At 43.1% G+C, this 23,043-nt stretch overlaps 2 protein-coding genes across 3 annotated transcripts in view; both read left to right on the forward strand.

The window, feature by feature from the left end:
- The first annotated feature begins 2,607 nt into the window (after positions 1-2,607).
- On the forward strand, positions 2,608-6,963 carry LOC124871005 (C-X-C chemokine receptor type 1). Of its 2 annotated transcripts, XM_047369924.1 has the most exons (4): positions 2,608-2,653; positions 4,084-4,123; positions 4,985-5,087; positions 5,224-6,963. In XM_047369924.1, the coding sequence occupies exons 3-4, from the start codon at positions 5,081-5,083 to the stop codon at positions 6,294-6,296; spliced, it is 1,080 nt and encodes a 359-aa protein (XP_047225880.1). In that variant the 5' UTR covers positions 2,608-2,653; positions 4,084-4,123; positions 4,985-5,080; the 3' UTR covers positions 6,297-6,963. The 2 variants fall into 2 exon arrangements, with proteins under 2 accessions (XP_047225880.1, XP_047225879.1); XM_047369923.1 differs by lacking the exon at positions 2,608-2,653 and having other exon boundaries at positions 3,372-5,087.
- Positions 6,964-12,437: 5,474 nt separating this feature from the next.
- spegb (striated muscle enriched protein kinase b) overlaps positions 12,438-23,043 on the forward strand; it is a 55,225-nt gene continuing 44,619 nt past the window's right edge. The window contains exon 1 of the mRNA XM_047370590.1: positions 12,438-13,478. Within this exon, the coding sequence (XP_047226546.1) occupies positions 13,061-13,478 (418 nt within the window). The 5' untranslated portion in view covers positions 12,438-13,060. The remainder of the gene's footprint in view (positions 13,479-23,043) is intronic.

Below are 23,043 nucleotides of genomic sequence, written 5' to 3' on the forward strand. Positions count from 1 at the left end.
CGGAGAAATTAAGGTGTAAGAGTTGCTTACATTTTCTCTTCGAGGCCCCACAGAAGCAAACGGTGTTCCGAGAGAAGCTGTTTCGACAAGCCGAGTCTGGAGGAAAGACGACGGCCGCAACCGTGTTTACGGTAACGAACAGCTGGTCACCTTCTGATCGGGAGAAACTGAGGAAGTTAGCGGGAAGCTAACTCTTTGTTCACGACGGATATCTTCTTCAAACTTCGCCTTGGGACGACATTCCTTCAACAGCTTCAGAGGTTGGGTTTTGGGCAGATTAACAGATTGGTTTAGGATGAAATGATCTAAACGTTTTCATGTTATGAAGTTTGTTTTGTGGAACTCGGCTATCTTGGTGCTAGCATGCTACCTGTAGCACCCAGGCCGGTTCGGGTTCTTTGTATGTTTTAAAGCTAAGATAAACTTTATTTAAAGGGTGGTTTTAACCAGAACATTGCTCATAACGCGCCGTCAGCGCTTATTCATTTTAACCCTTTTATTAACCTGGTATTTTAAAGGTATGTGTTGATTCTGGCGCTAAGCTATCTTCTAGCTTAGCACTTTAGCTAGCTTCTTTGTTAGCCCAACGGCCAGCCGGTCAGAACACGTGTGCTAGCATTAAGGCTAGTCAACAGAAAGGTTGTTAGTTTTCAAGCTAGTGAATAATAGTCCCTGAACATCATTTGCTAGAGTTGATAACGAAGTAAACACCATTAAGCCCCATTTCTCCAGAAAGATTTGGCTCTTTTCCAAAATACTCAATAATATTTCTTTAAATATTATTTTAATAAATGAAGGCAGTTAATTAGACACCGTTGTGAATTAGTCATCCAGGAGGTTGGTTTTATTCAGCAGATCATTATTTAAAACATTATTTTATTAAAATAATATTTTATCTGATCTTACATTGTGAATGGTTGTCTAAAGGTTGCTGATTATTTTCTAAGTTGGTTCCAAGACTAACTTAACTTCATTTCCAGATTCTTCAAGATAATCCGTGGTTCTCAAACATAAACATTGCATGGTAATGTTGCATCACTCTTTTTGGTCATGATTTCTAATCATCTTTAATCAACTTGTTTATATTGTACATAGTCCATTAGTCTTCATTATTCTTTAATTCTGTTTGGTAGTTTAGTTGGATTGTTTTAGTAAAGTAAAGAGTTTGTTGATTGAAATATGTTTGACTTTGAGTTGACTTATTTTTGTTCATAAATTCTTATATTTTAAGAAATTGTGTGAATTCATTTCATATATGTGCAGAGTTTATGCTGTTCAATAATGTCAGAGCTCGTCTCACACCTTTCTATTTTGTCCTAAAACCATCGCCTTACTGGGCTGGTATTCACAGGACAATCCTTAACAGACCGGAATATTATTTTGTAAAATATTAAATAATATTCTCAGATTCATATTTACAACAAGGTTATTGTTGAGTAGGTAAAAATGGAAACAAAATCCTATCATCAGTTTTGCATTTTTTATAAAAACGTTTTTGGCCTGCAAGTACTTGTGAGTATTTTAAACTGACAAGTACTGCCTGCGTGGCAAAACGTTTAGAAATCACGGATGCATATATTTCATAATGGCGGTTTGTTGTGAACTCACACTGAAAATCTCACTAAACTATATCAGCTACAAGCAGTGCTGTTGCTCAAATAAATCACCCCCTTTCACTTTGCCCACAAATAGTCTTCTATCTTTGTTGTCTTTGTTATTGGAAAGGTTGTCACCACTCACCAACATCACGAAGAACAGCAGACTCCAATCAATCAGATGTTCTAGAGCACGTTTCCTACAGCCAGGCAATATATATATATATATATATATCATAATGAAGAAATGGGCTTTTCCAGACAACAAATGCAGACCACACTTCCAGCAGGATAACGCGCCATGTCATAAAGCACAAATCATCTCAGACTGGTTTCTTGAACATGACAATAAGTTCAGTGAACTCAAATGGCCTCCACAGTCACCAGATCTCAGTCCAACAGAGCATCTTTGGGATGTGGTGGAATGGGAGATTCACATCATGGATGCAGCCGACAAATCTGCAGCATCTGTGTGATGCTATCATGTCAATATGGACCAAACTCTCTGAGGAATGTTTCCAGTACCTTGTTGAATCTATGCCACCAAGGATTAAGGCAGTTCTGAAGGCAAAAGGGGGTCCAACCCGGTACCAGCAAGGTGTACCTAATAAAGTGGCTGGTGAGTGTATAAGTGATGCTGAATTTCAGTTGCTCTCAAGCTGATAATATCTAGATGTTTTTTTTTTATCCAAGTGAAGCATAAAACTCCACAAACTCTATAAATGTAAACTCCTGTGCAGCTGAAGTCTCTCACCAAGCTTTCCAACGTTCCTCTAACTGTATGACTCGCACAAAAATAACACAAAGTGAAACTTGGGTAGAATAATCATTCCATTACTTGGGATTACTGGTGATTTAATTCTTGCATGATTTGGTTTTTTTTTTTCTTTCTTGCATTACTGGTACTAAAATGTTAACCATTTATTAATTTGAAATGTACTGCTGTTTGGTTTTTTTCTATTTCAGGAAGTAGGTGTCGCTTCCTGAGAGGACCACAGAGCACCATCGGCCCCTTTTAATGAAGTCCAGCAGCCTCTGTGGCTCCTCTGTGTACACTGGTGTGGCTACTCTGTTCACTTGACACGTTTGTTAAAATGAGTTTTAAATCCTACAGAAACCTTGTTTTGACCAGCAGTACAGCCTCCAGGTCATTAGAAACAGCAGCTTTACAGAACACTGGTCTCTGGTGGTCTGTAATTATAAGCAGTATTTCTGCTGAGATACAATCCATTTTGATTACAAGATGCTTGAATATTATCCTGTTTTTGTAAAGTGACTCTGAATACCACAACAGCCTTGTTTTAACAAGTTTCAGGTTGTTGGGAGTCTCAGACAGCTAAAAGCAGAACAAAGACACATTTTACTGACAAAACTCAACGCTTTAACACTCCGAGGTCTCTCTCCAGCCACCCCGCCAACGCCCAATAAAAACACACTCATTATTTATGTGTGTGTGTGTGTGTGTACTTGTTTATGGGACCAATTTAGGACCTTTCATGGTTTAATTGCTTACCTCCAGAAACTGATACACCGTATGTAGACCAAAGCCTGGTTCTGATGCAGTGCACCTCCATTTTTAAGATTAGGGGTAGAGCTATGGTGTAAACTAACTTAATGTTAATGATGGAGTTAGGCAGAACTATGGAGACAAGTCATGTGAATGAATTAAGGTTAGCATGTTGGGGTTAGGCACAAATGGAGTTAATACTATAAATGGAAGTCAATATAAAGTCCTAATAGGGATAGAAATATAAATGTGTGTGTTGTTTATACAGACTGTTTTGTGTTGCGCTAAAATATAAATTTTTATGCATAGGGCCAGAAAAACATTAAAATAAAACACAACAGAGGTTTGATCCCTACATTAGCTCTGCTGCTAATTAGTAATTAAATATGTAATAAAGGGAAAACCTAAAACAAAATCCAATTTTAATTGAGGCTCAGATAGAAAATGTAGTCACAGGTATCACCTTATTTGATGCCTAGATTAAACTAAATCCAACCATGATTTGAATGGCTGTCAGAGCAGACCCATTTGGGGTGAGAATCCTTTTAAACTGTGAGGGCGCGATGAGAAGCGAGATGGTAGTTTTTACTCCTAATCCAAAGCAGTGACCTTTGCTAAATATCATGCTATCAGCATTAACACTTGCAAAATTAAAGATTACATTTAAAACGCAGCTGCTCTTCATCTATTTTCTGACCCAAAATAGTCAGTTTGTGTAAATGCCACTGAGGTATTCCACCACTTTAACTGGAGTTTCAAAGAGAAGCCGATGCATTGTGAGAAGCAGTTCCTGGTTTAGAAGCCAGCAGAGGCCAAACAGAAGTTTTTACCTTTACAGGCTACTATAGTTTCTGTGAACAACAAATCCCTGAAGATCGTGTCTGGAATTACTTCCTTTGTTTCTGTAATACAAATACATCTTTGGCTTTGAGGGATTTTCTCCCATCTGTTTTCTCACATCTGGTTCTCTTTTATTTCCAGGAGACACTCAAGATTAGGCAGAAACACCTTCTTAAAGATGGTAGGAATTGGCTTTTAGTACAATGTGTTTTTCCAGATCGCTGCTGCTTTTATGTTCCATTCAGGTACATGTGACTTTGAGGTTTTCATGTTTGTAAAAATTCAATCTCACTGTGGTTTGAAGCTTGTTTTTGTTGTGCTCATGCGGAGAACTGGAGCTCAACACTTGTGACACTGGAAGTTGAAACACATGAGATGTGTGGCAGGAAATGTGATGAACTCGTGTGTCAACAAAGACGCATGTCATGAGCTGGGAACTTCCTCTCGGCCGCAGCGGTCGCCCCAGTGAAGTCCCCCTTAATATCTCTATGTTTTCATCCTTTTTTTGGCTCTGTCCTGAAAGGAGTCACAAACTGCTGCACTGAACTTCAAGCATCAAAGGAAACCAGAGAATCATGCATTACTAGCTGTTCATCTGATAATCAGAACCTTTTTGAAATATGGGTTTCCCTTTCAGTTTGACACAAATGACTCAGCGATCACCCTGGAAACAGTAAACAGCTGATTAAATTGAGATTACTTTTGTTCAAGCATACCTAGATTAGATTTTACATTTCAAATCTGCCTCTTGACTTTTCACCCAGTGAAGGCTGTAAATTTTTCTTTGGATTGAATTGTTTTCCACTGAGTCTATGTTGGATGACTCTATTTGATGATGTTTGTATTTTTTCTACTTTAAGCACTCGATTTTGTTTTATTTCTCATATTTTTATTCATTTCATCTTCAGCACTGCCTTGGCTTATGCAAAAGCAAACATAATTAACCCATTTTTGGCTGATTTGTTAAAGAATCTGTGATAAATATTGTAAACACCTCCCAGTTAGAGCTGTTGGTCACATTATGACAATGTTATGTAAACAGGATGGTTAGTTTGATGGGAGGGGAGACGACAGATACAAACTTTGTTCCTTGTCTCCTTGTGACATATGAGGTGCATCCTGCAGAGAAGACACCACAATGACTGGTGAGTAATTATTTAGGCTTAAAATATCACTTTATATAGATGTTAATGAAATAACTTCCAACAGACTTTATTCCTGAAGCTGTACTAAAGTATAAATCTGTTTGGTCTAATCCTTAATTTGAATTTATGCCTTCAGATCTGAACCCACCTTCCTTCTCACTTGACTTCAGTTCTGCTTATGAAGAACTGAACTTTACGTACAACTACACAGATTTTATCCCAAACCCGGCCACGCAGCCCTGCGACACCTACAGCTTTCCCGACACTGTGACGCTGGTTGTCTGTGTGTTTTATGTCTCCATCTTCCTGTTGGCCATTCCTGGGAATCTGGTGGTGGGGTTGGTGATCGGCCTGAGCAAGCAGCCACTGACCCCCTCTGACCTCTACCTCCTCCACCTGGCGGTTGCAGACCTCCTGTTGGCCATCACCCTTCCTTTCTGGGCCACCTCTGTGACGCAGGGCTGGGTGTTTGGGGATGCCATGTGTAAAATTGTCACCGTCCTGCAGGAACTGAGTTTCTACTCGAGCATTCTGTTCCTGACCTGCATCAGCATGGACCGCTACATGGTGATAGTGCGGGCGATAGAGGCCCGCAGGGCTAACCGGCAGGTGTTCAGCTGGGCTGTCTGTGCTGGGGTCTGGGTGGTTGGGGGTCTGCTCTCCCTGCCGGGGTTCTTCAGCTCTTCTTTTCCTTCCCAAAACTCCACTCACATATGTGCTGTACAGTACAACCCTGAAAGCGCTGATGAGTGGAGGCTGGCCACCAGAGTTCTCCGCCACGCTCTGGGGTTCATCATCCCCCTGGCCATCATGCTGCCCTGTTATGGAGTAACCATCCAGCGCCTCCTTCACATCCGCGGGGGCTTTCAGCGGCAGCGAGCAATGAGAGTGATTGTGTGTGTGGTCGTTGCCTTCCTGCTTTGCTGGACGCCGTACCACATCGCAGTGATGGCAGACACGTTTTTCAGGCTGAAGTTTGTGTACTACGGATGCCAGGAGAGGATGGCGGTAGATCAGGCCATGTTTGCCACACAGAGTCTGGGGCTGCTGCACAGCTGTGTGAACCCAGTGCTGTATGCGTTTGTGGGAGAAAAGTTCAGGAGGAAGCTGCAGCAGAAAATGAGAAAGATGGGCATCATGGAGAGAGTGTCGGTCTCAAGGATCAGCAGGTCTTCAATATCATCAGAAATCACTTCCACAGTCATGTGAAAACAGCTTTTTATTCAGACACATCAGTCCGAAGATGCTGGAGTCCTTAACTTCTATTATTTGATGAACTTTGAAAGAGCTGTATATTTTTTTTTACTTTCAGCTGCCTTTAAAATGTATTTACCTTTTATAAATATTTTCTTATGTATTGATCTAGATTTCGTCTTATTTATATGGGTTTAAAGCTTTTGTACACCAGGGAGAGGCCTCCTTAAGTTAAGTTGGGAACATTTTTGTTGCCTATTTTTTCATGCAGAATTGTGTAGCTGAGGAAAGGGGGGAAAAAAACATATGGTGCCAAAATTCAGGGTAAGTTGTGAAAATATTTCATAACTCTCATGCAGTGTCACAATGTTGCTGTAAAAAAAGGAGAAAATGCAAAGAACACCATCAGATGCAGAAGTAAACTAAAATTTGTTGCTAGATGTTGAAAGAGCAGGTGGTCTCAGATGACTACAGAAGATAGATATTTTTTACAGAAATTTTTTTTTTACAAAAAAATAAATTGTATAAACAGAAAAATGTCCTTTATTGAAAATATATTGAGCTGTCTGTTATTATTAAATACTTTTAGTTGAAGTCAGCTTGTTGTACTGCACATATTAAAGACTTGAATTGAAAATTTGTATTACTAAAAGTCCTCATTAAAGTTGGAAACAAGTACTCACTTTCTTCTCATGTGATTACCAAAACAGCACTTGGTGACATCATCTATCAGCTGAGAAAAACTATGTTTTTTTAAATGGTTAGTGTACCGGTTGGATCGAGGAAACCAAAAACAGAAGTTGTGATTACTGTTTGAGCAAACTTACGGCGCAGCACCAGCAGGCAATTTTTCCTCTCTTGACTATAAACTGATCCCTCAGAAGAGAAACGAATGCTGCTTTAAATGCTGCAAAGAAAATATCTTGTTTTTCAGCTAGTTGAAAATACCAGATTCCAATTAATGTCTCAAATGTCACCTAATCTTAATAAGTCAAATACAATGAAATCTGTAACTTATTATCTGAAAGAGAAATTGAAAAAATATTAAAAAAACATTTTAACCAAACATTATTGGTCCCACTTAGAGAGAAAATAAAAAGAATAGTGTTAGTATAAGAATAATGCTAACATCATGATTCCTACAAAAGTCACTCAAGGTAAGGTGGAGAACAACTATATTGGACTTTGAAGACATGGCTGGTGAGACCCCACTCACTTTCCGAGTCGGAGTGCTGATTTCAGAGGGCATTCTAGCTGATAATTTTCTGACTTGGAACTCAAATTTGGACCTTCAAATACAAGTTGAACGCATAATCCTGCAGTCAGTGCTGTAGATGCTGCTAGCAGCTAACAGAAGCTGTGTTTAACACAACTGGGCATCCCAGTAGTGCTCTGATGAATTGAGGTCTAGTGACTATTGGGGCCACTGGATTAGAGTGAGCTAATTGTCATGTTCAAGAACCCTGTTGGAGATGATTTGAGCTTTGAGTCATGATGCATTAAATTGCTGGAAGCAGAAGATTGCCCCACTGTGGTCATAAAGGGGTGGACATGGTCAACAACCATCCTCAGGTGGGCCGTGGTGTTTAGAGAATGTTCACTGTTAATACTGAGAGGCCCAAAGTCTGATAAGAAAATATCAGCCATACCATAACCTACAGCCTGAAGCGTTGATTCCAGGCAGGAAGGGACACATTTCTATATGTTGTTTACTCAAATTTAGACCTACCACCTGAATGATCCTGGTGAAGTTAAGTCTCTTCAGACCAGACAACATTTTCTGATATGTCATTGTCCAGTTTTGATGAGTCTGTGTAAATCGTAGCCTCAGTTTTCTGTTCTTAGCAGACAGGTGTGATCTTCTGCTGCTGTGGACCATGTGCTTCAGGGTTCCACATGTTGAGCAATCAGAGATGGTATTCTGCACACACTGGTTGTAACCTACAGTTATTTGAGCTGCAGTTTCCTGTCTATCATCTGTAACCAGTCTGCACATTCGCCTTTTAACTCCGACATCAAGAAGGCATTTTTTTTTCTTCACACAGCTGCGGGTCAGTGGACATTTTCTATTTTTCAGACCATTCTCTCGAAACCCGAGAGATGGCAGCAGTTTGTGAAGTACCTACACCGGTGTCACTTTCAACGTCACTTTTATACCCTTTTTTCCCCTTTCTGATGCTCATTTTTGAACGTCAGCTAGTTTGTCTTGACCACATCTTGATTCCTGAATCTAACATGGGATTGGGTCTTTTACTATTTGGTTACCCCTCCTTGAACCCTCACCTTAACGTGGTGGAGGGGTTTGAGTGCTCAAATGATCCTAGAGGCTATGTTGTCTGGGGCCTAAATGCCCCTGGTAGGGTCTCCCATGGCAAACAGGCTCTAGGTGATGGGTCAGACAAAGAATGGTTCAAGAACCCCTCATGAAGAACAAAATATCGAGGCACGTGACGTCGCCCGGTACGGCGGAGCCGGGGTCCCACCCTGGAGCCAGGCCTGGGGTCGGGACTCGTCGGAGAGCGCCTGGTGGCCGGGTTGCTCCTCGCGGGACCCGGCCGGGCCAAGCCCGAACGAGAGACGCGAGGCCATCCCCCAGTGGGCCCACCACCTGCAGGGGGAACCGTGAGGGACCGGTGCAAAGAGGATTGGGTGGCGGACGAAGGTGGAGACCTCAGCGGCCCGATCCCCGGATGCTTAGGCTGGCTCTAGGGATGTGGAATGTCACCTCGCTGGGGGGGAAGGAGCCTGAGCTTGTGCGGGAGGTCGAGAGATATCGACTAGAAATAGTCGGGCTCGCCTCCACGCACAGCGTGGGCTCTGGAACCCATTTCCTTGAGAGGGGTTGGACTCTCTTCTACTCTGGAGTGGCCCACGGGGAGAGGCGGCGGGTTGGTGTGGGTTTGCTTGTTGCCCCCCAGCTCAGCCGTCTCGTGTTGGGGTTTACCCCAGTGGATGAGAGGGTTGTATCCCTGCGCCTTCGGGTTGGGGAGAGGTCTCTGACTATCATTTCAGCCTACGGGCCGAGTGGTAGTGCAGAGTATCCTGCCTTCTTGGCGTCCCTGTCGGGGGTGCTGGATAGTGCCCCTCCCGGGGACTCCATTATTCTGCTGGGGGACTTCAACGCCCACGTGGGGAACGACAGTGACACCTGGAGAGGCGTGACACCATGTTCAAACATAAGGGTGTCCATCAGTGCACTTGGCACCAGGACACCCTAGGCAGAAGGTCGATGATCGACTTTGTTGTCGTATCATCAGACCTTCGGCCGCATGTTTTGGACACTCGGGTGAAGAGAGGGGCTGAGCTGTCCACTGATCATCACCTGGTGGTGAGTTGGATCCGCTGGAGGAGGAGAAAGCCAGACAGACTTGGCAGGCCCAAGCGCATAGTGAGGGTCTGCTGGGAACGCCTGGCGGAGCCCTCGGCCAGGGATGTATTCAACTCCCACCTCCGGGAGAGCTTCGACCAGATCCCGGGGGATGTTGGAGACATAGAGTCCGAGTGGACCATGTTCTCTGCATCTATTGTCGATGCTGCTGCCCATAGCTGTGGCCGTAAGGTCTGCGGTGCCTGTCGTGGCGGCAATCCCAGAACCCGGTGGTGGACACCGGCAGTAAGGGATGCTGTTAAGCTGAAGAAGGAGTCCTATCGGCTGTGGTTGGCTTGTGGGACTCCCGAGGCGGCTGACGGGTACCGTGAGGCCAAGCGTGCTGCGGCCCGGGCTGTGGCAGAGGCAAAAACTCGGGCCTGGGAAGAGTTCGGTGAGGCCATGGAGAAGGACTACCGGTTGGCCTCGAAGCGATTCTGGCAAACCGTCCGGCGCCTCAGGAGGGGGAAGCAGTGCATTGCCAACACTGTTTATAGTGGGGGCAGGAGACTGCTGACCTCGACTGAGGACATTATCGGGCGGTGGAAGGAGTACTTCGAGGATCTCCTCAATCCTGCCATCACGCATTCCGTGGTGGAAACAGAGGCTGGGGACTCGGGGTTGGACTCTTTCATCACCCAGGCTGAAGTCACCGAGGTGGTTAAAAAGCTCCGCGGTGGCAAGGCTTCGGGGGTGGATGAGATCCGCCCTGAGTACCTCAAGTGTCTGGATGTTGTAGGGCTGTCATGGTTGACACGCCTCTTCAACATTGCGTGGTGGTCGGGGACAGTGCCTCTGGACTGGCAGACTGGGGTGGTGGTCCCCCTTTATAAGAAGGGGGACCGGAGGGTGTGTTCCAACTACAGGGGGATCACACTCCTCAGCCTCCCTGGTAAGGCCTACGCCAGGGTATTGGAGAGGAGAGTCCGACCGATAGTCGAACCTCGGCTTCAGGAGGAACAGTGTGGTTTTCGTCCCAGCCGTGGAACACTGGACCAGCTCTATACCCTCTACAGGGTACTCGGGGGTTCATGGGAGTTTGCCCAACCGGTTCACATGTGTTTTGTGGACCTGGAGAAGGCATTTGACTGTGTCCCTCGTGATGCCCTGTGGGGGGTGCTCCAGGAGTATGGAATCAGGGGCCCTTTATTAGGGGCCATCTGGTCACTGTACGAGCGGAGCAGGAGTTTTGTCCGCATTGCCGGCACTAAGTCGGACTTGTTCCCAGTGCATGTTGGACTCCGGCAGGGCTGCCCTTTGTCACCGGTCCTGTTCATAACTTTTATGGACAGGATTTCTAGACGCAGCCAAGGGCCGGAGGGGGTCTGGTTTGGGGACCAGTGGATTTCGTCTCTTCTTTTTGCGGATGACGTGGTCCTGCTGGCCCCCTCTAGCCAAGACCTACAGCATGCGCTGTGGCGGTTCGCAGCCGAGTGTGAAGCGGCTGGGATGAGGATCAGCTCCTCCAAGTCCGAGGCCATGGTACTCGACCGGAAAAGGGTGGCTTGTCCTCTTCAGGTTGGAGGGGAGTTCCTGCCTCAAGTGGAGGAGTTTAAGTATCTCGGGGTCTTGTTCACGAGTGAGGGAAGAATGGAGCGGGAGATCGACAGACGGATCGGTGCGGCTGCCACAGTAATGGGGGCGCTGTGCCGGTCCATTGTGGTGAAGAGAGAGCTGAGCCGAAAAGCAAAGCTCTCAATTTACTGGTCGGTCTACGTTCCTACCCTCACCTATGGTCATGAACTTTGGGTCATGACCGAAAGAACGAGATCACGGATACAAGCGGCTGAAATGAGCTTCCTCCGTAGGGTAGCCGGGCACTCCCTTAGAGATAGGGTGAGGAGCTCGGCCATCCGGGAGGAGCTCGGAGTAGAGCCGCTGCTCCTCCACATCGAAAGGAGCCAGTTGAGGTGGCTCGGGCATCTATACCGGATGCCTCCTGGACGCCTTCCTCGGGAGGTGTTCCGGGCACGTCCCACCGGGAGGAGGCCCAGGGGACGGCCCAGGACACGCTGGAGGGACTATGTCTCTCGGCTGGCCTGGGAACGCCTTGGGCTCCCCCTGGAGGAGCTGGAGGAGGTGTCTGGAGAGAGGGACGTCTGGGAGTCTCTGCTGAGTCTGCTGCCCCCGCGACCCGGTCCTGGATAAGCGGAAGACGATGAACGAACGAACTATTTGGTTAAGGAATTGTACAGGTGTACCTAATAAAGTGTCCAGTAACTGTATAATGCATTCCATTGATTTAATTCCTTTTCTAAAACAATTCCCTTTCTTCAAACAGAACCCTTCACACTGCCACCTTCTGACAAACTACCAAATCTGCAGTTTAAATTGTCAAAGCAGGCAATAAAAAGGGACTCATGCTTTAAGCTTAAAATCTGGTTCGCATCTAAAACAAATTACACCCGGGGGTTATATGTTTCTTATATGGTTTCTAGAACCCAAAAACATAGTTATGTGTTTTCTTTTGAAAATGGTCCCCATTGAAACTTCTTACTCGTACTCGAACTCGTACCCAAATAAATGTAAATGTATTTTTTGAGCCCCTTGACACAGCTAAAAGGTCAATGTTTGCCTCAACACATGATTGGCAATTAAATATTTTTGTTGTACTCCCCACCCTTTCCAGTGTGCCAAGTGTTGCACCATGTTCTACTGACCTCAGGTTGGCTAAAAATGACAAGGGGGCGGTAGCCTCGCTTTGAGTGGGCAGATACACCAAGCAGCTGTCGCTGTGTGGTTCACAGGACTCTGACCGTCATTTCCCCCACCAGACTGGCTGGCAAAGGTAGGGGGAAATCATGAGTGGGCTGATTTAACTTATGGGACAAGGGACAGTGAGGGGAGGGGGTCACAGTGCAACTTATCAGGTAGGATCTGGTCCTTGGATGATCCTTGGATGAAGCCAAGCAAGAACCAATCTCAGGGAATCTCAATGAAGACTTGTCCACCTTGTTTTGGGAAGAAGTTACACTCTCCTGGGAAGAAATAAAATCAAGATAAAAAGGAGTTAAAGAATCAAAGCTGTCAGTTACAAGAGAAGTCAAAGGAGCTGCTGTTAATGCAACATGATCTGCTGGGTCTTATCCTAAAAATACTTCTGTTCAGGCGAGTAGTCACTGTCTCTGTACTGTCTGGTTACCTGCTCAACAATTCCTTTTTCAGACAACTGAGGTCAGATAGCATCAGTTTTAGAGAATTTAACAACTGCAGAGATGTTACCAAGAGTTTTAGTTTTCTGCACTGAATTAAATGGATGGATTATTTGAATTTAACTGGAACTAAGACCTGTTGAAAGACATTTAGGCCCTGCCACGATTTGGGTTCAGAATACAACAAAGTGCTCTTTTTTTGATGCAATCTGGGCAGACAGGTAGATAATTCATTGGAGAAGCCACATATAAGTTCAAACATGAGAAAAGCAGATGCAACAATGACCCTGAAAAAGGGGGCAGATGAAGCAGCAGCACCACCAAGTCCCATCATCCCACCAAAGCGGTCCAAAACAAGCCCAGAGCAGATAGCCCCCGAATCTCGAGGCCCCGGGCATCCAAACCCATCTCCACCCGTTTTTATCCGAAAAATGAGGAATGCTGCAGTAGGTACAGGTTGTGACATCCGCCTCAAGGTGACCGTGGCTGGGGACCCCCAACCATCTCTGTACTGGTACCACAACGATGAGCTCCTCAACATGGAGAACCAGGAGTACGGAGGCCTTTGGATTAGGGACTGCAAACCCAGTGATGCTGGCCTCTACACCTGCATCGCCAATAATCACCTGGGAGAAGCTCGGACGAGCGCCGTGCTGGCCGTCTTGGATCTGGGTGAAGGTAACAGTTTAATCTTTACGTTTTACTCATTCTCTTTGCCTAGACTCTAACATGCTCCATGAATCCATAAGCCTGTACCCTAGTCTAACCCAAGTCACTAGAAGGACTACAAATTAGTTTATCTACCATTCATCTCCATCATGAAGCAGTATTAATCAGTTTATCTGGCTATTACATGGGGAACATCCATAACAACACCGATTCTATTCACAGTAGGGCCTCTATAAAGTATTTCAGTTACCTAAAATACCTAACATGTCAAAGTAACTCAAAACAATGAACCATTATATGATGCAAATCACTGGGCGATTGTATTTAAGCATATTGTTATGTAGAGTCTATACTGCGTGTTCATATCTGCGTTGATTTCTGGTTCCTCCCTTTCTCTGCAGAATGTATATGACATTTGCATTCTGATCAGCAATCTAAGTTCAGCAGATCGGAGGACTTGAACAATATTGGATTCTTCTAAAAACTGAAATTAGCAGCTCATAGACTTTTCATATATCATGGGTTTGGTCTGCAGGTCTAAGCCTGAGTTTTCTTTCTTACATTTGAACCATTTGTAGGCAAAGCCTGTTCTAGTCAGATAGTAACCCTGCCTAAATGACATCGCATCTATAAAGACCAGGAAGATAGTGTCTGTTAAACTCTGCTGGACAATAATATTTAATACCAAAAAATGCGCAATAATACATATGATTTAATTTTTAAAAATCCCAGTTTTGCAAGATTGTTGGAATCAATCAAGCTCTGCCTCAAAAAATAAATGTTATAATTAGAGACTTGTTTAAAGACTGGGTTTATGATTGTATGTTTTGTATTTCCTCAAAATGTTGCTTCCATGCAGGCAGATTTTCCTGTAACCTTTTAAAATGCTCTTGATCCACCATTCGGCAGGCTTTTTGAAGGTCTTTGAAGGTTTTTTAATTTATTCAGACCTGATCCATGACAAAATTGCAAATAATTTGATATTTTGATGAATTGAGGAAATAAATAATAATCCAAATCCTTAAATCTTATGACTTTAACTGATTGCATGCACTATTTTCTATATTTTATATCACACCTAATTTCTATCGATTGTGGTTCTGATTCAGTTTACTTTTATGAAATATGACCCTTGACCAAGCCAAAAGAACTAAGTAACTTTCCGCTGTTAAATATTATTTATATGCGTCACAGTAGAACCTGAGTAGATTATGGAAAAGGATATAAATTCATCCACCTTCAAACTAAGTGCAAGCATCTCCAAAGCAGCTTAAAACTGAAATATGGTTGGTATGAAATGTACCCTTCTGTCCCCCCCAAGATTGGGTGAGAAATGACAAAAATGAGCAGCACTTCATCTAACTGACACATTTTCTTATTGTTTTATTATGTTAGACTAATTAACTCTAACCTATGAAAGGCTCCTAAATTCAAGGTATAAACCAGCGTTTCTATGCATTTCCACTCGTTTTCTGTCCTAACCTTGTAGCTGACCATGGCAGCATGTGTGAAGGTAGAGAAATGGAGGCTAAATGAAAAAATGTCGGCCCAAAAATCTAGCCGATGAAAGTCGTGTCTTTAACATTTAAGGGTCAGCTCTTTGGGAAATATTTTATAAAGCTAAAATCCACCTTTTTGTCTTTCAGACTTATATTTGGGATGTATCAGACTTTCTGCAACAGAGAACCTAAAGGCCCAGTTCAAAATCGGTCCTTTGTTAAATTGTGTGTTCTTTGTGGACAGGAAACAGGTTCATCCCCTGAGTTAGAAGGTTTAATACGCCTGACTCATAGATCAGAGTCTAGTGGCTCTGAGCCACTGGTTCGGGTACTGAGCAGCAAATGAGTGAAACAGCAGCTAAAGTGAAAAGAAAACCTTTAAAAGACCTTTCAGAAAGCCTGCAGATCTACTGACTGAGACCACTTCAAGAGATTAAAAAAAAGTCTGGCTGAGAAAAGAGGGATGACTCAAGATATTTGCACAATACTGTAACAAACAGGAACAGATGAGAATAGTTTTCCTTTTATTTTCCTCCAGTAAAAAGGCATAAACTTATTTTTCTGCTATTGTGGACTTGACCTTTTTATGCAGTCGTAACAAACATCCTCATTTATTATGTTGCAGCAGATATCCTGCTGTTGTTTGTAGAGTTCAATCTTTGGGTTCGCTCTTTCACATCAGGGGACCTTCCATATGTGGAAACACACAACAATAGAGAAGCACATTTAAAGTGAAGTTTCATAACAGCTAGGTGATGCAGTAGCGCTGTGCTGTTACAATAAGAGCATGGTTTCATGGCTCAAGGCTAGCTAACCTTTAAGGCTGCGTTTAAACGTTTGATTTGATTACATTCTCCGCTGCTTTGCCGTGCAGCTGTCCCATCACTTAGCGATGCAGCTCGAAGCCTCTCTCTCTGTGTTTGAATATGTCTCTCTGTCCCGCCCCTCTTGTCCACCACCTCCCCTGGTTATTTATATAGAGGAATGTGCCTGGCCTCAGATTTTTGTGATGTTACGAGGCCAGCATCTCTCCTGTTACACAGCAAGACATCACAGCTAATTTTAGCCAAAGCCCCAGTGATTCGCCCCCGAGCCCTGAGCGCTCTCCCTGATGATCAGGGAATGGGCTCAAATAATCCATACCACGCATCTTTCTTCAGCTAAAACAATGTTTTAATTTGAACAAATCCTTTAATAGGCTTTGCATTCAACTGTGCAGGATGCTATTTGATCAACTGTTGCTTATTTATGCTTTCAAGTAAATGAAAAGGTGCGACATGCAGGTTTTCTTTTTGAAAAATATCAAATATTATTCTACTCTGAATATATTCAATAACCACCTCTGTTCTTCAGCTAGTTTCTCATTTTATACTATGTACTGAAAAACAGATGAAGCGGATTTTTCACATGAAAGTTTGGCAGAAATTTGAAACAATAAGTTACGCCACCTTTCTATTTTCTTACAATTCAGGACATCCTCACTAATCACAGTCCTACCACTACTTTCTTACATAAACAAGGAATGTTGAGCTGGAAATCCGAGTTTAATGCTGAAAAATGTCGTAAAGCTGAAGGGAACAGAGAAAGTGAATGATATGGCTTTCTGAGAAAAACTGCTCATCAGAAGCTTGTGGAGCGATTATGCTGTTAGGCAAGAGCTATATTTAGAGCTTTAGACGTAGTCATTGAGTGTGACCATGGCCCGGTCCAATGTGTCTGCATGTTTTCCCCAACGGGTTGTCCTCCTCCTGGATCCTGAGTGAACAGGTGGAACCTGAGTTAAACTGTGGAAATCCCCTGCAGCGGCCTATTGATCCAATACGTGAATCAACAAGTACTGATCCACTTTCATTAGAAAATAAATCAGAAAGGGTCATTATGGTTATTAAAACTATTGTTATTTGTTTGAATCATTATGCTATGCTATAAATAGTCCTATAGAACAGGGTTAGGGAATGCTTTAGAACAGAATTGTATAAATGAACAAATCATGAAAAAACAGAGTAATAAAGGAAGTGAAAACAATTATTTGTTCTGTTAGGTTCCCATAAACCTGTTACATTTTTCCCCCTTATAGATTTCTTTAGTTTCAGTCTTTTGTCACAGTTTAGTGTTTCAGATCATCAAACCAAACTGACCCTTTGTGAAAATATAATTTATCCACAACACTTGTTAAACCACGAATTCACTTTGATTCACCACATTTTTGGTTCAGTTTCATTGCCACAATCAGGCTTAAGCAATGTTTTGATACATAGACCCTACTAAGCTATTTCTAAGGCTTCGGGCCTCCAGAGAACCACAGTGAGAACCGTTTTCCACAAACATAGAAAACATGGTGAACCTTTCCAGGAGTGGCTGACCCAGCACAATTACTCCAATAGGGCATCAACGACTCACCCAGGGGGTCACCAAAGAACCCAGAACATAATCTAAAGCTCTGTATGCTTCAATTAAGGTCAGAGGTCATGATTCAACAATAAGTAAGAGAGACTGGGCAAAAATGGCCTTCATGGGAGAGTTCTAAGGCCAGAACCAATGCTGACAATAATACAAATACCCATCTCAAAGGCCTGTCTGCTACATTTGGAAAGAACAGTTAAACAAGGTGGTGGTAGTCTTTCAAGGCCCGGACAGCTTACTGTAATTAATGAAACCATACATTCTGCTCAAAAAACCCTTAAGGAGAATGTTCATGACATTACATTTAAGTGAACTTGGGTTATGCAGTGGGGCAATAATCTGAAGCACACCAGCAAGTTCACCTCTGACTTACTTAAAAAAAAAACACACAAGCTCCCCATCAGTCCCTGGGTACTATGGGTGGGCAAGATTCACCCTGAGATGCTGAAGGGTCATGCCTTCGTGAACTGTCATGGCCGACACGCCTCTTCAAAGTTATATGGAGGACAGGGACTTCATTGGTGGAGTGGCAGACTGAGGTGGTGGTTCCAGTCTTTAGGAAAGGGAACCAGAGTTTTTCCAGTTGGGGATAATACTTTCAGCCTCCTTGAGAAAACTTACTCCAGGATGTTAAGAAGGAGACTGTGACCAAATTTCAAACTTTAGATTCAGGAGCAGTAGTGTGAATTCTGTTCTGGTTGTGGAACAGTGGACCAGTGAAGCAGCTCTTTACCCTCATTGTGTGGGTGCTGTGGGAGAACCAAGTGTTTTAAAGGACTATCTGGTTCCTGCATAACCAAAGCATTCTAAGCACAAAGTTGATCTTGTTCTCAGTGCTGGATGGACTCCCGCAGGGTTGCCCCTTGTCCCTGATTCTGTTTGTGGTGTTTATGGATGAATACCTTGTCATAGAGCAGAGGATGTCTGGTTTGGGAATCTCAGGGTCTCATCTTTGCTTTTTGCAGACTTCAGTGTGCACTGGAGCGGTTCATTTCAAGTTCCCTGTTGATTTACCGTTTGTTCACAGCCGGGAGTGAAGGCGGCAAAATGAGCCTTAGCTCTTCTAAGTATGATGCCATGTTTCTCCACTGGAAAAAAATGAACTGCTTCCTCAAGCAGATGTCTCTGTGTCTTGTTCACAAATGATAGTAGGATTGAGCGGGAGATGAATGCAGACATTAGGGCTTCATCTGCAGTAATGCAAGTGTTACATTAGTCTGTTGTGGTGAAGAAAGACCTAAGCCAAAAAGCAAAGCTCTTGATTTGCCCGTCTGTCTATGTTCCAACCATCACCTATAGTCATGAGATATGGATCATGACTGAAAGATCAAGATCCTGCATAGAGGCAGCTACAATGAGCTTCCTCTGTAAGATGGCTGGACCCAGCCTTAGAACTCATCTGTAGATCTGTAGAGACACTACTCCTCCATATTAAAAGGGGTCATTTGGGGCCAGGATGTGATTTGGGGGTCAGGATGTCTCCTGGGCGCCTCTCATTTGGTGGTTTTCTAGACACTTCCTACTAGGAGGAGACCCCATGTCTTCTAGACTGGGAACACCTAGGAATTTCCCAGAATGAGTTAAAGATGAGCAATGGAAAGAGGGAAGTCAGGGTTTTTCCCCTGAACATTTTATCCCTTTGACCTGATCTCAGATAAGCAGAAAACAATTGATGGATGGAAAGCTGGGTAGAAAGATATGGGAGTTATGGACAAGTTTCAGAAGATCAGAGATCAGAAATGCTGGTTAGCATTTTAAAGAGCCTTAACAAACACCAATTGTTGTTCCAATCAGCCCGTGTAATTTAAGCAGGTCATATTAAGGTCCTTGCTACTTTTAGTTGGTTTTAATATTTGTCAGCCATACAGGTTGTGAAAGAATGTCTGGAAGACCTAATAACACATTTCAGAGGAAGAACATCTTGAACATGGCTAAAAAAATTGTTTACACCCTTTTTCACTGTTTTCTCTCAGTCAGACTTCTTTAGCTCCAGTTTGTCGTAGCAGGACTTCCTGATATTTTGCTGAGTTATTTTGATTTTCACATGATGTCACAAAAGGAAGCTGTGTTTGAGGTGTTGCCTTAAAACACATCCACAGATGTGCTGCTGTTGAACTCCAATGTTACGAAGAAGAAGCAAACCATGACATCATCATCTGGGCTTTGCCAAACTGTTTAAAGACTTAGTGTAAAGAGATCATTTCGGTTATCCTAACTGCCGTAAAACATTAAAGTTTAGTTTGATTAATATCGGACTATGAGAAAAACTACCTTAATGTTTTTATATCTCTGTGAGCCAAAGCGCTCCCTTGTTATGGGTATCATTGCATGCTTTGCTGTGATTATAGGTGAGCAATTTCTGCCAAAACATGTCGTGATTACATGAAAAACAGAATTTCATCCTGAGGTTCATGTCAAACACCACATGGAAAATAAAATCATGCTCATAAAATACAGTTTCCAAGGGACAAAAAGAGTCTCAGTGTGACCTGAGATTATACAGTCAGTGGACCTTGAAACCAAACCTGTTTATAACTAATTAGCTTGTCTGTTTTTATTTGGACGTTTGGATGTTTGAAATAACTCATTCCTCTGTTTCAGGAATGCAACGTCTTACATCGCTGATTCTAGGCTTTCTGAAACACAGATGTATTTATAGAGAACGTACACAACAGGCTCACCGAGCTGTTTCGCTGTTAGCACATTGTCATTCTGTGTGAACTCAAACGTAACTGCGAGCATCATTGTTTCTGGGAGTTGATTTATTCTCAGCACTGAAAATTAAACATCTAAAGAAAATTCCTTTTTTGTTCCCAGACATCTACATTATTTCAGGTACTGAGCAAATTCATGATCAAATAACAGTTATGATAAATAGACCCAGTATGGGCAGCATTGCTACAGTGCAGAAGCATAACTCCTTCATGTAAAACAGGGAGCTTCTGAAAGCAGCCAACAACAGATTTACTGAGAGTCTTCTCTCAATGCAGGGGCGTGAGGAGCTCCCCTTTGCAGCCACTCTGCCCCTCTCTGCCGACAGCACCACATCTGCTCATTACAGCAGTTTGAGGATAAAACACAGCTACAGGGGCAGGAAAGGAAAAAATTAGATGCTACTGAATCCTGATCTGGAGAGGGCTGGATCACTCCCACTGGTTCCTCTGCCTATCGTTTTGCTCTGCCTGTGGGGGAGGTGGGGGGGCACGGCGGGGGAAGATGCTCATTCTGTCGCTGGCCATTGTGTGGACGAGGGGGGGCTCCCTCAGTGTGGATGAGATGCACTCAACAGACATTTGCACCGGCGGATGGAGGTCTGCTCCCTGTGCTTTCTACAAATGGATTTCCTCACAGGAACTGCAGAGACTCCGACTCGTTGTGTAAAAAAGTGCCTTTTTTCAATTTTTTCTTTTGCATTTAACTGAGTGGATTTTTTGTCTGGTTGTCAGCAGAGTAACAGCATATAACAATCTGAGTATTATTAGCAGTGAAGCAGCTGATGTCTTCAGAAGAAAATTCCTCATTTAGGAGCAACGTAACGGCTCGGACCCCCCCGTGTATCCCAGGGAATGCCCTGCTGTTGAATGTAAGCAAAGGCAGAAAATACCTGTGGATGACAAACCAGGAAAAGCCATGAAAACATATCAGACCAAAGAAAAAAATCAGGCAAGTGCTAATTTAATTTGTATTTTTATTCTTAAATGCATTTAACTGTATTTGAAGGATTAAATTATTTCCACTTTTTACTAAAAAACGTTATTTTTATTGTCAGAACCATTTATTTCTGCCTGCTAAACAATACTGGCAGTACTGGAGTACTTGTGAAGTTTATACAAAAACCAAAAATCTCAAAGCCTCTCTGTTGGTCAGAGATTCAAGTTTGACTTGAAATGTTTTTATGATGTTTGGTCAGGTCTGTTCTTATAAGTTTTTATGTTCTTTGGTATTTTTCTTCTGTTACATTTTTAAAAGAAATCAGACTTTATGTATTGAACCTACATTAAATAACCTGTCTAGATGTGAAATAATAAGAAAAAAAAAAAGATACCAATAATTTAAAGAAGAACAAGGCAAATATTACCTTCAAAAATTAATTAATAAGAGAATCCTACTGGTATTGTTGCATCAAAACTATTCATTTCATTTAAATAAATGAAGAAAACATTTTAACCTTACACAATGCCTTGATCATATATCTGGATAACAAAAACTAAGAAACTTACAGTATGTTAAAGTCTGAGTTAACTTTAAGTTCTGTAATTGTTTTTAATGTATCCCCATTAGACTTTCAGGTGTTCTACCTGCCTTTGTCAGTGGTCAGATAATTGGTCATCGGTTTATTTTTAGTAGTCATGTTAAAATAAATTGCTTATATGCTTGGACAGCCAAAACCTAATAGTACAACCTATGTGATAGGCACTGTCACATGGACATCACATTTAATGGGACTGGAACAACTACTGGGAAGGGGTCTGATAAATGTGTTGGCCACTGCTGGTAGGACTTTAAAATATCAGTTTAAAATATTCCTTCGTACCTTCAGGAAAATCTAGCATGCTTCAATCAACCCGGGATTTGAAATCCTCCTCCGACAATCTCCTTAAAGTTTGTGTGTGCTGGTTTAAGTGCAGGCTTAGATCTTGGTTTAGGCTCTGCTGTGGGGAGTTCCCCATCTTGCATGCTTCATTTTCTTTTTCTTCCAGCTTAGTCCGGCTTCCTACTGCAGACCTGCAACATGGACGTTAGGATCCTTTGTGAATTTAAATTGCCCTGAGCTGTAAGAACACGTTTGTATGTCTTTGGTTCTGTGATCGACTAGAGACAAGTCCAGTACCATGCAAAACCTTACAGAACCATGTTGTAAGAGCATCTTTCCCTTACGCTGGCTGAAAAACAGAAAAATCCATCCATCCATCCGTCTGTCCGTCTGGCGGTCCATCCATCCATCCATCCATCCATCCATCCATCCATCCATCCATCCATCCATCCATCCATCCATCCATCCATCCATTCATCCATCCATCCATCCATCCATCCATTCATCCATCCATCCATCCATCCATCCATCCATCCATCCATCCATCCATCCATGGTTGTGTTTTGAAGTGATAGGTTCCAAATAGCAGCCCAGAAAGCCATCCCCTCATCAACATATTCCAGTTCGTTGTGGGGGATCACAACATGCTCCCAGTCCAGAAGGGATATAAAGCAACACCAGCAGGTTATGGATCTACATCGAGGTCTTCTCCCAGGTGAGTGTCTGGAAAGGTCTCCTAAGGGAGGTGTCATGGTCCGATCCCCAAACCACCTCAACTGACTCATTTTCATGATCTTGGACTTAGACGAGCTGAAAATCATCCAACCTGCTTCACACCTAATGCGCAGAGTGAAAGTGCGTCCTACATGTGACTACAATGAACAACCGAAAATAGAAAATACGCAGCCGTGGCAGAGTTCAATCCGCACCGCTTGCTTTAATTACAAAAACACTGGACAACTGTAAAAGTTACTCTGGCAGCCCAGATACTCTCAGCCCCCCACAGAGTCTCTCGGGGGATATGGTCTCAAACCTACTCTAGGAACCTTATATTTTTCTTGGCTGTGGAACAATGGAACAGATCTTCACCCACACAGACTTGTTCTCTCTTAAAATACAATGTTTTACCCAGAATACA

Source organism: Girardinichthys multiradiatus, chromosome 7 (genome assembly GCF_021462225.1).
Source record: "Girardinichthys multiradiatus isolate DD_20200921_A chromosome 7, DD_fGirMul_XY1, whole genome shotgun sequence".
NCBI classification, from domain to species: domain Eukaryota; kingdom Metazoa; phylum Chordata; class Actinopteri; order Cyprinodontiformes; family Goodeidae; genus Girardinichthys; species Girardinichthys multiradiatus.